At 39.1% G+C, this 14,077-nt stretch overlaps 1 protein-coding gene across 1 annotated transcript; it reads right to left on the bottom strand.

Annotated features, from left to right (window-relative positions):
* Positions 1-2,394: 2,394 nt before the first annotated feature.
* Positions 2,395-13,164, bottom strand: SPINK14 (serine peptidase inhibitor Kazal type 14 (putative)). Its single transcript, XM_064279708.1, has 4 exons — positions 13,039-13,164; positions 4,318-4,447; positions 3,342-3,379; positions 2,395-2,699 (listed from the first exon to the last, which is right to left on the bottom strand). The coding sequence occupies exons 1-4, from the start codon at positions 13,162-13,164 to the stop codon at positions 2,559-2,561; spliced, it is 435 nt and encodes a 144-aa protein (XP_064135778.1). The 3' UTR covers positions 2,395-2,558.
* Positions 13,165-14,077: the final 913 nt, after the last annotated feature.

Raw genomic sequence — 14,077 nt, 5'->3', positions numbered from 1 at the left:
ACAAATTATCAACCCCAGCAGAGAAGTAGAGGGTGCCTTGAGGGGAACAACTGGTGTCCAAAATGGTTAAAAAAAAAAAAAAAGAGAGAGAGTGGAAGTGTATCTGACCTCATCGGAACCAGTGTGCTGATCCTGATTTTTATCCCTCATAAATTTAGGGATGTATTACATGTCATTATAGACAAAAAAACCAAAGATACAATGGTAGAGACCATCCAAGTCGGTCACCTTATAGGGAGAAAAGTGGGGCCAGTGAAGATTCTGAGCCATGTTGATCCATACTTCTTGTTGTTGTTGTTAGTTGCCTGTGAGTCAATTCTGACTCATGGTGACCTTATTTGTTGCAGAGTGGCATTGCCCCATAAGAATTTCTTGGCTGTAACCCTAAAGAAAGCAGATTGTCAGGCTTTAATCTCTAATCTTCAGGTTAGCAGTTGAGCATAAGCTGTTTATACCACCTCGGGATCTTTGACCCAAGCGAGATGTGAGTAAATTCCTCTGCCTCAAGTCTGAGACTAAAAGTGAGGTTGTTTAATGAGGAGTTAGCAGAAGATAGACAACACGGATGGCCAGGCAGGGCTAAGTTCTCCATAATTCCTGTTAATTGGTTTTAAAAATGCCAAAGAAATATGAAACAAATTTCTTATTCCTTGGAAAACAGCCTGAAGCCCTTTACATGGATTATTCAATTATCCAAAGTATCAGAGCTGATTAATCCCAATGTTTACCTTTAACCCTTGACCGAAATAGTCATTCTCTTCGACTTCTGAGACTAGACACTGATTTGAGACTCAAGTCAAATGAGACTTTCAAAAAAGTTTATTTTTTAGGAACAAAATAGAAGGCAGTGAATCATTGAGGAAAGATGCTTGAAGAAGGAACAGGATCTTTATTTACCGGCTACAAGCTCAGTAGGTATACCTCTCTTTGACCAAGCACACATGCAAGGAGGGGCAAAGGGTAAAAGTAGGGTTGTTGTGGTGAAGAAAAAGAAGACGTCTCCCACATCCAACTCCACTCAGCTAGCAGTATCCGTCATGAGAAAACTTAATTATTCCCCTAGATTTCCTAAAGAAAGAGTTAGAATACACATTTCATTAAATAAGAGAAAGTCAGAGCTAAAAGAATACTTCAAAAAGTGATCTTATCTAAGCCGTTTCCATCGAGTTGATTCCAACTCATAGCAACCTTATAGGACAGGGTTTCCAAGATGCAGCTGGTGGATTCAAACTGCTGGTCTTTTGGTTATCAGCCAAGCTCTTTAACCACTGTGCCACCAGGGCTTGCCAATCTTATACAATTCCTTTATTTTATATTCAGAGAAACTAACAGCCAGAGTATAAAGGCAACTGACTAAATATAAAAGTCAGGTTATTTGGACTTCTCATTCAGTCATCAAGGAGCCCTGGTGGTACAGTGGTTAAGAGTTTGGCTACTAACCAAAAGATCAGCAGTTCCAACTCACCAACCACTCTCCTTCCATAAAGACTACAGCCTTGGAAACACTATGGGGCAGTTCTACTCTGCCTATAGGGTCACTATGAGTTGGAATCAACCCAATGGCAATGGGTTTGGTTTTTTTGGTTGGTATTTCATTATTCTAAGATACCACTAAAGATATTATGACATATGCTACAGTCTCTTTGATAATGAGCTTTTTAATCAGCCTGAGTTTCTGATATGTGAGCCATATCAGTCCTCAGCTTATTCTGTCAATAGTCCCACACTTTAGCTGAATTATTCATCATTGTGGATAAACTGGGCTTTACACATTCCTGTCATTTCTCCTTAAAGAAAATCATAAAATGGTTGTTGGGCTGAGAACTCCATTCTGAGGCAATGGGGAGAGATTTTCCTCCTTGCAAACTATACTGACTGACTTATACAGGGGTCGAACCTGAAATCTCAGTGTCTAATCACTGATATCATGCTATATAAGCCCCAAAACACAAAACACTGACTCTTAGCTGAAGGAGCCAGACATTTCAACTACCTCAACCTAGCTCAGGAAACCCTGGTGGGGTAGTGGTTAAGTGCCATGGCTGCTACCCAAAATGTCAGCAGTTTAAGTCCACCAGGAGCTCCTTGGAAACTCTATGGGGGCAGTTCCACTCTTTCCTATAGGGTCGCTATGAGTCAGAATAGACTCGATGGCAACGGGTTTAATTTTTGGTTTGGTTAACCTAGCTCAGAGGTTCAAACACTTGAAGGGTTGAAGATATTTGAGAAAAGGCATAACCACAATTTATCTTTAAATCAAAGAATTTCAGGACTTCCAGGGATAGTTGAGGAACTCAAGTGGAAACCCATCAAATGGTATATAGGAATACGAGGGCTCAGAGAGAAGAAAGAACCTAAATAACACCATTGGGTGCGAGGGGTCTGCTTTCTACTCCAGTGAGATTTCTATTACCATATGCTCTTCTGAGTGAGGCCTGATTATTATCTGTCCAAACTTGAACAAATTCCTACATTCAAGGCTAACATGCTTGGTGGGAAGGGTAGACAGTAATTTCTGTGGAGTGAACTTATTCAATGTTCTCTTCCCCAAATGATACTCACATGCTTTCAATACACAAGATGCAGGGGTTGTCATAGGTTTGGACATTTGTGCCACAGATGGGTTGATGTACATCTGAGCATGGATTCATTGTGCTAGAGTACCAACTCAAGTCTACTTTTCTATAAGGACATTTCACCTGAAATTGAGTTGAAGAGAATGATACAATTAGAATCACTGTCACTGACAGATAAGCTATTGGAAAACCTAAAGATAGTGCGGTGTCCCAGAATTACAAAAGCTGTCACAGCCCCTGCCTCCACATAACAATGGAACTGGCACCTATTTGTTCCCCATCTGATAACCACATGATACCTTCATTTTCAGGATCTCCTCCATAATAAAAAGCAGAGCCTGCTATGCAACAGTGGGAAAAGGAAAAGTGAATAAACAACATTCTGCCAAATTTAGCTTCTCTCTTAATCTCCTTTATTCCTAGATTATTAGACCTTGGAGGATTTTTAGAGGTTTTTTATGGCAGCTCAATCAAAGAAACTGAAGACCATTAAGTGGAAAAGATACTTCCTGGAAATCCACACGTCTTGATTTTAAATAGTTTCCACTATCTATTCTCAAAATCCCTAAGCCATCTCCTACCTTGAACACATGAAATGTGAAACCATTTAGATCAACTTCCTGATTTGTAGAGAAAACTGAAAATAAAGAAGGATGTCCTTATTTTCTGAGAAAATTCTTCCCTGAACAATAGTGACATTGATGATAATTTGGCACCTCCAAAGAAAACCCAGATTAGAATCTCAGAAATCTAGTGGTAGAGTACCTTAAAAGATCCTGATGGTGGCCACCACTCTCGATGTCCTGAAACCGGAGTATAATTGAAAATAGTTATACAGGTGAATCTCTGACAAAGCATACCTAAATTTGTTAGTAAAATAAAAGTGTGTTAATTCATTATCAAGGAAGCTGGCAATAATTGAAAATATGATTTAACTTCTACATATATTCATACTTTTTATGGAAAATGTGGAACAACTCTACTACTCCTGTTAGATATGGTGAAAGACTAAATAGATGCATCACTACTCTAATAAATATTGCCAGTCCGGAGTACCAAATAATTTCCTATAGATTTTTAATGAACATTTGTTAGCCTGGGCTTGACAGGATTCAACATATGAAAGAAATCAGCACATGGAAGAAATCAGGACATACTAGAGCTTTGAAGTGATCTTTTAGCCCAATCCCCATATTTCAGCGAGGGGAAAGATACTGGCTTATATAATATTCAGGAATTCATGGTAGATGCGTGGGAAAAAAAAAAAAAAAAGCCTCGAGTCTTTAAGTTTAGGTCTCTTTATAACTTGCTACATGACTTCTTCTCTAGAATAGGACACAAAAGATAATGATCCATTCAAATATATGGCAATGGATTCTCCAAGGGTATGAATTATTGAGTTGTGCTCTTGTTGAGGCACATTGCCAGTCATTTTCAAATGTTGCATTGCTGATTCATCTAAAGCCTCTCCTTCTTCCGCATGTAGTAGATGGGAAACTAAAGCCCCTGACTGTTGGTCCGAAACAATTTGCATCTCACTTCTTTGTCTCTGTCTTTATAGATATACAATAATAAAAAAAAAAAATTTATATTTATTAAAAAAAAAATTTATAGATACGGTAAAATGATCCACTTGAAGAATTTTTCTTTTTAATTTTAAACATTCTCTTTTGAATTATAATATCAGAGCCCACAAATCAAACTCACGTGCCAACCAGGGCCAGCCATTTAAATTACCCACCAGAAAGTACCACAGAATACATCAGGTTGAAGAATAAAAGTGAGTAGATTACTGGGAAAGAGTTGGCGATTTTTCCTCCTGGTATGTTCTTAGCTTGCTGCTCTGAAACACCGTCGCAAAGTGTTGGACTCTAACACTATCAGTTAAAGCAAAGACAATCAGGATATTAAGACTGCTTTTGAAATGAATACTCAACTCCAGTCTGTCCATTTTATCCTCTATACACTGCACCTGGAAGGTTTTTTCACCCTTCCCCAAAAACAAATGCTTAGGAAAGGTTTATACTTGATTAAACACAAATAAAATAAATACAGGTCTGTGACCACCCAGAAGTCCAAAGTAAATCAAAGTGTATTATTTTACGGTGAAGTTATCTTAGATGTTTTGGAAAGACAACTCTTTATGTGAAGAGTCACTCAAATGTATTGTTTGAGAAGATACAGAGAAAATGATAAAGGCTACCAGAGGCTGCTAAACAGCAAGATCTTTTCAACAAAGAAAGCAGGCCTCTACCGGCTACAGGCTTATGAGGCAGAGACTACATTTTGAGACTAGGGTAAAGATTTCTAATGTTCTAGAAATGCTCCTCTGTGCTGAAAACCTTTTGACTTTGAAAGCTAGACTCTCTTGGGACATTATAAGAGAGTTCAGGAAGAAAAAGCTTTCTGTATTGTTTCATGGGGCCACAAAGCTACCTTAAGCCAGACACAGAAAGGGAGAAGCCAGACAGCATATCCTCTCTCTGGAATACTTCCCCTTGTAGCAGCCTTCCTGAGTCCAGAAAATGATATTTGCAACTTCTAGGGCCTGACCAAGGATTATATTTGTCTCTACCTATCTTCCAAAACTAACAAAAGTGACCTGATTCTCCCTATATCCATTAGGCCTTTATCCACGCTTTTCTGTATGTGTCAATAGATAAATAAACTCTTTACTGATATGCTATGGTATAACATGCTAACCAAGACACTGAAATGTCTCCAGGATCATCCATTCCCTGGGAGAGTTGAAGTTCTTGGCACAATGTCCAGGGCTGTCTACTCTGCCTGCTCCTGACATTCTGCAACACCATGTTTGTGCTATGCACATACCACATCATCCTGCAACCTTCCCTAAATTCCTCCAAAAAAGCAGCAGGAACAGAGGGCAAGCTATCTACAGCCAGAAGCCTAAAGTATGATGCCTGGTGCCCACTCTCCCCACCCTCCATCCCCTTGCCCCATTTTACCCACCTCAGAAAGAAGAGAAAGGCAAGCTGCCCCTTTGTGACTGTGCCTCTCCTCTAAGAACTGTGAGTTAGGGCCTCAGGAAGGGACAGAGTGGCTGGTGCCCAGGAGAGAAAAGGCACTGAGGCATTGTGGGCTGGGTAGATCAGACTCTGGGGGGCCCACCATTTGAATTGAAACAAGGTCAGTCCTCAGCAGGGGTTGCTGAGGAGAGCATCAAAGAGCTACCTGGGAGACTTGAGAGGGGTTGGGTGGGAGCAGATAGCTGAACAAGACAGAAATCCAGAGAGAAGCAATAGCGTGAAAAAGCCTACCACAGCATAAAACAGCAACGTGTTCCACACAATAATTAGAACTTTTGCTCAGAGTGTGGAAATAGCAGAAGAGAGAAGGCTGAATAGGAGGTTGTAGTGCCAGAGAATTTCCTTAGATGCCTTTTGCAGTGGGTTCAGCCTTATGCCTGTAGTAAACTAGAGTCTTTTCAGTTTTGTAACAAGGAAAATACGTTGTCATAGCCGAGTTTACTCCTGTTATCTGAACTTCCTGCCTCTACCTTCCTTTCTGTAAAGAACAATTATTCTTCTATAAAGGAAATACATGTTCACTTTAGAAAATGAGGAAAACAGAAATATAAAACAAATGATCTGAAATCACAACTCATAATTATTAAACACATACTGAATTATTAAATTCATTGAGAATCCCAGAACACTCAATTATGCTCATGAGAAACTTGTACATAGATCAAAAGGCTGTCATTTTAACAGAACAAGGGGATACTGTGTTGTTTGAAGTTAGAAAAATTGTGTGTCAGAGTGTATTCTTTCACCATACCTATTCAGTCTGTATGCTGAGCAAATAATCTGAGCAGCTGGACTATATGAAGAAGAACGGGGCATCAGGATTGGAGGAAGACTCATTAACAACCCGTGATATGCCGATGACACAACCTTGCTTGCTGAAAGTGAAGAGGACTTGAAGCACTTACTGATGAAGATTAAAGACTACAGCCTTCAGTGTGGATTACATCTCAACATAAAGAAAACAAAAATCCTCGCAACTGGACCAGTAAGCAACATCATGATAAATGGAGAAAAGACTAAAGTTGTCAAGGATTTCATTTCACTTGAATCCGCAATCAACACCTATGGAAGCAGCAGTCAAGAAATCAAAGGACACATTGCTTTGGGCAAATCTGCTGCAAAAGACCTCTTTGAAGTTTTAAAAGGCAAAGATGTCATCTTGAAGACTAAGGTGCACCTGACCCAAGACATGGTGTTTTCAATCACCTCATATGCACTCAAAAGCTGAACAATAAATAAGGAAGACCTAAGATGAATTGATGCCTTTAAATTACGATGTTGGCAAAAATTATTGACTATTCCATGGACTGCCAGAAGAATAAACAAGTCTGTCTTAGAAGTACAGAGTGCTCCTTGGAAGAGAGGATGGCAAGACTTCCTGTCACGTACTTTAGATGTTATTAGTAAGGAATACTCCCTGGAGAAGAACATCATACTTGGTAAAGTACAGGATCAGCAAAAAGAGGAAAACCCTTGACTAGATGGATTGACACAGTGGCTGCAAAAAATGGCCTCAAGCATTACAACGATTGTGAGGATGACACGGATCTGGGCAGTGTTTCATTCTGTTGTACATGGGGTCACTATGAGTCGGCACCTACTTGATGACACCTAACAATGACAACAGTCAATTTGGGGAATTTGGAAATTCAGAAAAAAATGAACATAATAGTAAAGGACAAAGACATTATTGCATTACTTCATGCATAAGTATGTTAATATTTATGACAACAAGGTCCAAATAATGTTGGTAAGTCATTTATCTTTTCAGCATTTTGTCAAATTCTGGTTTCACCTTCTCACTTGGCATTTTCTTCAGCTTCTCTTAAACTGTTAAGAAAAGTCAACATTCGATCAGTTTATGGTTCAATCATGTGTTTAGTGTTTTATCCTTGGCTAAAAATAATTTTTTTTTTAAGTACTTGCACATCTTTTGCCATAACTTGTCGAAACTGTTGCACTTACATGAGACAGAATTTCCCCGTCTTAAATGTCTGAGCTAGGGAAATTGCCAAAGGTAATGATGGGTGTGAAACTGACTCACTGACAGTCCTTTGGAAGCTTTGTTCTGTGCGACTGGATGGGTGTACACTTTGATTGGCAAACGGAAGATTGCTAAGAAAATTCCCTTTAACAAGCAGGACCAAGAGCTTCACAACAATGCTTTGACAAAGGTGAAGCCAAACTTAGCATCTGAGGTATTGCTATCCACACCCTCACCAACAGCTTTTTATACCTTGTAAAGTATTTGTTTGCCTTCACGTAAAAGCATGGTTGTTAATAAAAGTCACGTTTAAATTGAGCTTTCAAGCCCTTTCATATCTATATCTAATTTTAGTCTCATCCTGGAGACCCAAAAAAAACCCATTGCTGTGGAGTTGATTGTGACTCATAGTGACCCTATAGGACATAGTAGAACTGCTCCATAGGGTTTCCAAGGAGCTTCTGGTAGTTTCAAACTGCCAAACTTTTGGTTAGCAGCCATACATCTTAACCACTGCTCCACTAGGGCCCCTATCCTGAAGACAGGAGTTACTATTTCAGTTCTACCCAGAAAAGAAACAGGAGTTAGGGAAGCAAGAATTCTCTTGTTCAGGTAGAACATGAATTGAAACAGGAAACCACAGGTTTAACCACTGAAAGTATGTGCCTCCTAGATAAGAAAGATGATATTGGGCTAATTTCCTGTCTGGAAAGCAGTTATAATCACTGTTTAATGAACCTGAAAGGACTTGCCCTTGAATTCTACAATAGTTGACTGTAGTTTAAGTTTTGAATAGCTCAGGCAAATGTGAAGTTTATTAATCTGCTAAATCTTTCTCTGTCCTGCTTTTAAAGATCCAGAGATTTAAATAGAATACTTTAAGACATGTTGACATGCGGACTAGAGAGTCTATACCTTGTTTAACCATCAGAATATTAAAGACTCATTGGATCTTACTCATATCTGAGTCTCCAGTGCCCAGAACAGTGTCAGACAGTCAGGGAAAGATTCTTGAGTGAAAGATTAACCCAGGAAGATTAATCTGCATTTTGCACTAATAATAAATTCAGCCTTATGACATGATTATTATTTTTTGAATTAGACCGTGATTATTCAGTGAGGGTCTCTGCATATGCCAGTATTAAGCAGTGCATGTCACATGACTGACTGTCCACCATCACTCCATGTGAAAGTGGTGCTTTCTAAATGTTTTAAAATTCTGTGCCTTATAAATACTATGCATTTTCAAGTCACTATAATTAGGACAATCTAAGAGCCCCAGACTTAATAACTAGTATAACTAACTTCCTCCAAGTGTCTGTCAGTTTGTCATGCTGTGAAGGCTTGTGTGTTGCTGTGATGATGGAAACTATGACACCGGTATTCAGATACCAGCAGGGTCACCCATGGAGCTTCTAGGCTAAGATAAACTAGGAAGGAGGACCCAGCAGGCTACTTCTGAAAAGCATTAGCCAGTGAACACCTTAGGAATAGCAGCGGAACGTTGTCTGATATAGTGACAGAAGATGAGCCCCTCAGCTTGGAAGGCACTCAAAAGATGACTGGGGAAGAGCTGCCTCCTCAAAGTGGAGTCGACCTTAATAACGTGGATGGACTAAAGCTTTTGGGACCTTCATTTGCTGATGTGGCACTATTCAAAATGAGAAAAAAACAGCTGCAAACATCCGTTAATAATCAGAATCTGAAATGTATGAAGTATGAATCTAAGAAAACTGGAAATTGTCAGAAATGAAATGGAAAGCATAAACATCAAGATCCTAGGCATTAATGGGCCAAAATGGACTGGTATTGGCCATTTTGAGTCGGACAGTCATATCCTCTACTATGCCGCGAATGATAACTTGAAGAGGAATGGTGTTGCATTCATCTTCAAAAGGAACATTTCGAGATCTATCCTAAAGTACAATGCTGTCACGGATAGGATAATACCCATACACCTGCAAGGAAGATCAGTTAATATGACAATTATTCAAATTTATGCACCAACCACTAAGACCAAAGATGAAGAAATTGAAGATTTTTATCAGTTTCTGCACTCTGAAATTGATTGAACATACAATCAGTTTGCATTGATAATTACTGGTGACTGGAATATGAAAGTTGGAAACAAAGAAGGGTGGGTAGTTGGAAAATATGGCCTTGGTGATAAAAACAATGTCGGAGATCAGATGATAGAATTTTGCAAGACCAACAACTTCTTTATTGCAAATACCTTTTTTTACCAACATAATTGGAAACTATACACATGGACCTCGCCAGAGGAAATACACAAGAATCAAATTGACAACATCTGTGGAAAGAGACGATGGAAAAGCTCAATATCATCAGTCAGAATAAGGCCGGGGGCGACTGTGGAACAGACCATCAATTGCTGTATGCAAGATCAAGTTCAAACTGAAGGAAATCAGAGCAAGTCCATGACAGCCAAAATACAGCCTTGAGTACAACCCACCTGAATTTAGAGACCATCCATCTCAAGAATAGATTTGATGTGTTGAACACTAATGACCAAAGACTAGACGAGTTGTGGAATGACATCAAGGACATCATCCATGAAAAAAGCAAGAGGTCATTGAAAAGACAGGAAAGAAAGAAAAAGCCAAGATGGATGTCAGAGGAGACTCTGAAACTTGCTCTTGAACATCGAGGAGCTAAAGCAAAAGAAAAAAATGAAGTAAAAGAACTGAACAGAAGATTTCAAAGGGTGGCTGAAGAAGACAAAGTAAAGTATTATAATGACATATGCAAAGAGATGGAGACAGAAAACCAAAAGGGAAGAACATGCTCAGTGTTTCTCAAGCTGAAAGAACCGAAGAAAAATTCGAGCCTCGAGTTGCAATAGCGAAGGATTCTATGGGAAAAAAAAAAATATTAAACAACACAGGAAGCATCAAAAGAAGATGCAAGGAATACAGAGTCATTATACCAAAAAGAATTAGTTGACGTTCAACAATTTCAAGAGGTAGCATATGATCAGGAACCGATGGTACTGAAAGGAAGAAGTCCAAGAGGCACTGAAGGCATTGGTGAAAAACAAGGCTCCAGGAAATGACGGAATATCAATTGAGATGTTTCAACAAAGACATGAACTGCTGGAAGTGCTCACTCATCTATGCCAAGAAATTTGGAAGACAGCTGCCTGGCCAACCAGTTGTAAGAGATGCACGTTTATGCCTATTCCCAAGAAAGGTGATCCAACTGAATGTGGAAATTATCGAACTATAGCATTAATACCACATGCAAGCAAAATTTTGCTGAAGATCACTCAAAAGCGGCTGCAGCAGTATATCAACAGAGAACTGCCAGAAATTCAGGCCAGATTCAGAAGAGGATGTGGAACCAGGAATTTCATTGCTGATGTCAGATGGATCCAGGCTGAAAGCAGAGAATACCAGAAGGATGTTTACTTGTGTTTTATTGACTATGCAAAGACATTCGACTGTGTGGATTATAACAAATTATGGATAACATTTCGAAGAACGAGAATTCCAGAACACTTAATTGTGCTCATGAGGAACCTGTACATAGATCAAGAGGCAGTTATTCAGATAGAACAAGGGGATACTGAATAGTTTAAAGTCAGGAAAGGTGTGTATCAGGGCTGTATCCTTTCACCATACCTATTCAATCTGTATGCTGACCAAATAATCTCAGAAGCTGGACTATATGCAGAAGAATGGGGCATCAGGATTGGAGGAAGACTCATTAACAAGCTGTGATATGCGGAAGACACAGCCTTGCTTGCTGAAAGTGAAGAGGACTTGAAGTACTTACTGATGAAGATCAAGGACCACAGCCTTCAGTGTGGATTACATCTCAACATAAAGAAAACAAAAATCCTCACACCTGGACCAATAAGCAACATCATGATAAACGGAGAAAAGATTGAAGTGGTCAAGGGCTTCATTTTACTTGTATCCACAATCCACACTGACTGCAACAATGAGCTCAAGCATAACAATGATTGTAATGATGGCGCAGGACCAGGCAGTGTTTCGTTATGTTGTGCATAGGGTCACTATGAGTCAGAACTGACTCGACGGCACCTAACAACAACAACGCTCCATCCTATAGGGTTGTTATGAGTCAGAAATGACACGATGGCAATGAGTTTTGTTGTTTATGTACTTATTTATTTTGGTATCTTGCTTCGATTTGGGGGTTTTCTTACTCACAAAACCAAATATTCATTTTAAAGAAATTCCTGACCGTAACTAATTCTGCTAGAGGTTTTTCTTTCACACAAATTTGCAAACCCTAACTTTCATGTTCCAAGACTTGCTCACTAAATTTTAATTTCAAAAGGTATGGCTGAGTGGTTGGTTTTGATTTGGTTTATGGCTGAGTGGAGGGACAGAGACCATCTTGTGACCTGATATCAACTTGATCTCTGTAGAAGAAGGAAGACAGAGTTCACTCAATCGTGTTAAGATTAGCTAGTGGTTGATCTTCTGTATTTCTCCCCCCACTTCTCTTTGTAAACCTCTTTGTACCTAGCTTCTTCAAGCCATTTGCTTTTTCTGCAATCAGAATGATTTCCCTATATGCATATAGTACAACTGCTCAGAATAAACCTTATTTTATAACTTCCTTGAGTTTTGATTCTTTTTAACAATTTGGTATTAGAAGAAACCCTGGTGGTGTAGTGGTGAAGAGCTATGGCTGCTAACCAAAAGGGTGGCAGTTTGAATCCACCAGGCACTCCTTGTAAACCCTATGGGACAATTCCACTCTGTCCTATAGGGTCGCTATGAGTCAGAATCAACTCCACTGCAACAGGTTTGGTTTTTTGGTGTTTTTTGATACCAGAAGTGGGACCCAGAAAATATTGCTGAGCCTAGAGGCCCATTTAGTTGTGAGAGATCAAAGAAAAAAATGGAACCAAGCATAGGTCTGTTGAACCCCATTGTTGCCTCACTATGGCTGGAGAACTTGATAAAAATCTCCTGGGTTCAAATTCCACTCCTTTTGTGTTGAACTCTCTGGGTTTATAGCTGAGCAGTTATGGACTTCCTTTTGCTTGGTAAGTTAGCCTTTTGCACTGTCTTTTTGGTGAATTGTGTTCCCATCCACTCTGTCCCTCCTCCCCGCCCCCACTTTGTGGAATTTCTGTTTGTGCTCAGGTTTCATAAGGAGTTTCCCAATTGTTTATTTGAGCACTTGCCTTATTTTTGGTGCAAAGGAATACTCTCCTGATTTTGGGTGCAAGGGATCTTGGACTGGGTCCGAGGGAAGCCTCAGATAATTTTAGTTGAATACTTGAACTGGCTACAAGGGAACTGGGTTCAAGGGAGACGTCAGGTAATTTTAAGATTGGTTGTTGATCCAAGTGAAACAGCTTGGAAATGCAGTAGCTACTTTTGTGAGTGCAGTTGCCTCCACAAATCAGTGAGTGTGCACTTCTCACCAAAAAAGTCACCCACTTGGTTGAATTTTGCAGTGGGTCACCTATAAATCTGGGCACAGTTGTGTCTTGAAGACTTCGGTTTTGACCTAGGGAGAGCTTCCACACTGTGTCCCCCCCCACCCGCATGTCTTCTTGAGGTCACTCTAAGCCTTAGTTCCAAGAAAAAACTGTTTCATGTGCCTGCCATGATTTGGGCTTTCTTTAAGAAACTTGATACAATTTGGTTGATTTGGAAAGTGCACTGAAAAAAAAAGGATGAACTGTTTATTTTGATTGGTACAATGAAGCCTCAAAAAGATAAAAATTATTCTAAATTTACTTCTCTAAAAGATTCTTCAAAGTGCACAGAAGATAGTATTATAAAAATGGGATATTTTCCTACCTCTGAATGTAGTATTGAATTAGATCATAAAATTCTATCAGTTTTATTCTGATTGGTTAATGATAAATATGCACTCATATAAATTTAATAGTCCAAATAGTCTCAGGAATTAATGAAAATAAATTCCTTCTGAAAAAGTTTTATGTCAATTTAAGATCAGTTTCTAAGCTAGATTAAGTATATAGAATATGTTTTGTTAAGAGAAAAAACAGTAATTTTGTTCTAAAGTGAAAGGAACTGGTTCTTCCAGAGTGAGAAAGAGAAAAGAAAATTAGGATGGATATGTAAAGTTAGAAAAAGGTTAAGAGACAGTTAAGTGGAAAGTTGAGATGAGAAGGTAAAAATACTTTTCAAGAGAATAGTAAATTAAAAAAAAAAAATTGTTATTGAAAATAGCCTGAGAAATGAAGGCATCTTTTTTTTTTTTCTTTAAAAACTACTTGAGGCAGAGCCAAGATGGCAGAATAGACAGACGTTTCTGACAAGCCCTCTTTACAACAAAGACCAAAAAAAAACAAGTGAAATGAGTATATTTATGACAAGCTAGGAGCCCTGAGCATCAAAGGCAACCTTAGAAAATGATCTGAGGGGCAGGGGGAGGAAGAGACAGTTCAGAAGCAGAGAGGAGTTACAGGACCTGAATCACGGGGACCCCAG

This window comes from Loxodonta africana, chromosome 2 (assembly GCF_030014295.1).
Source record: "Loxodonta africana isolate mLoxAfr1 chromosome 2, mLoxAfr1.hap2, whole genome shotgun sequence".
Classification (NCBI taxonomy): Eukaryota; Metazoa; Chordata; class Mammalia; order Proboscidea; family Elephantidae; genus Loxodonta; species Loxodonta africana.
This window is presented reverse-complemented; position numbering and strand designations above follow the sequence as displayed.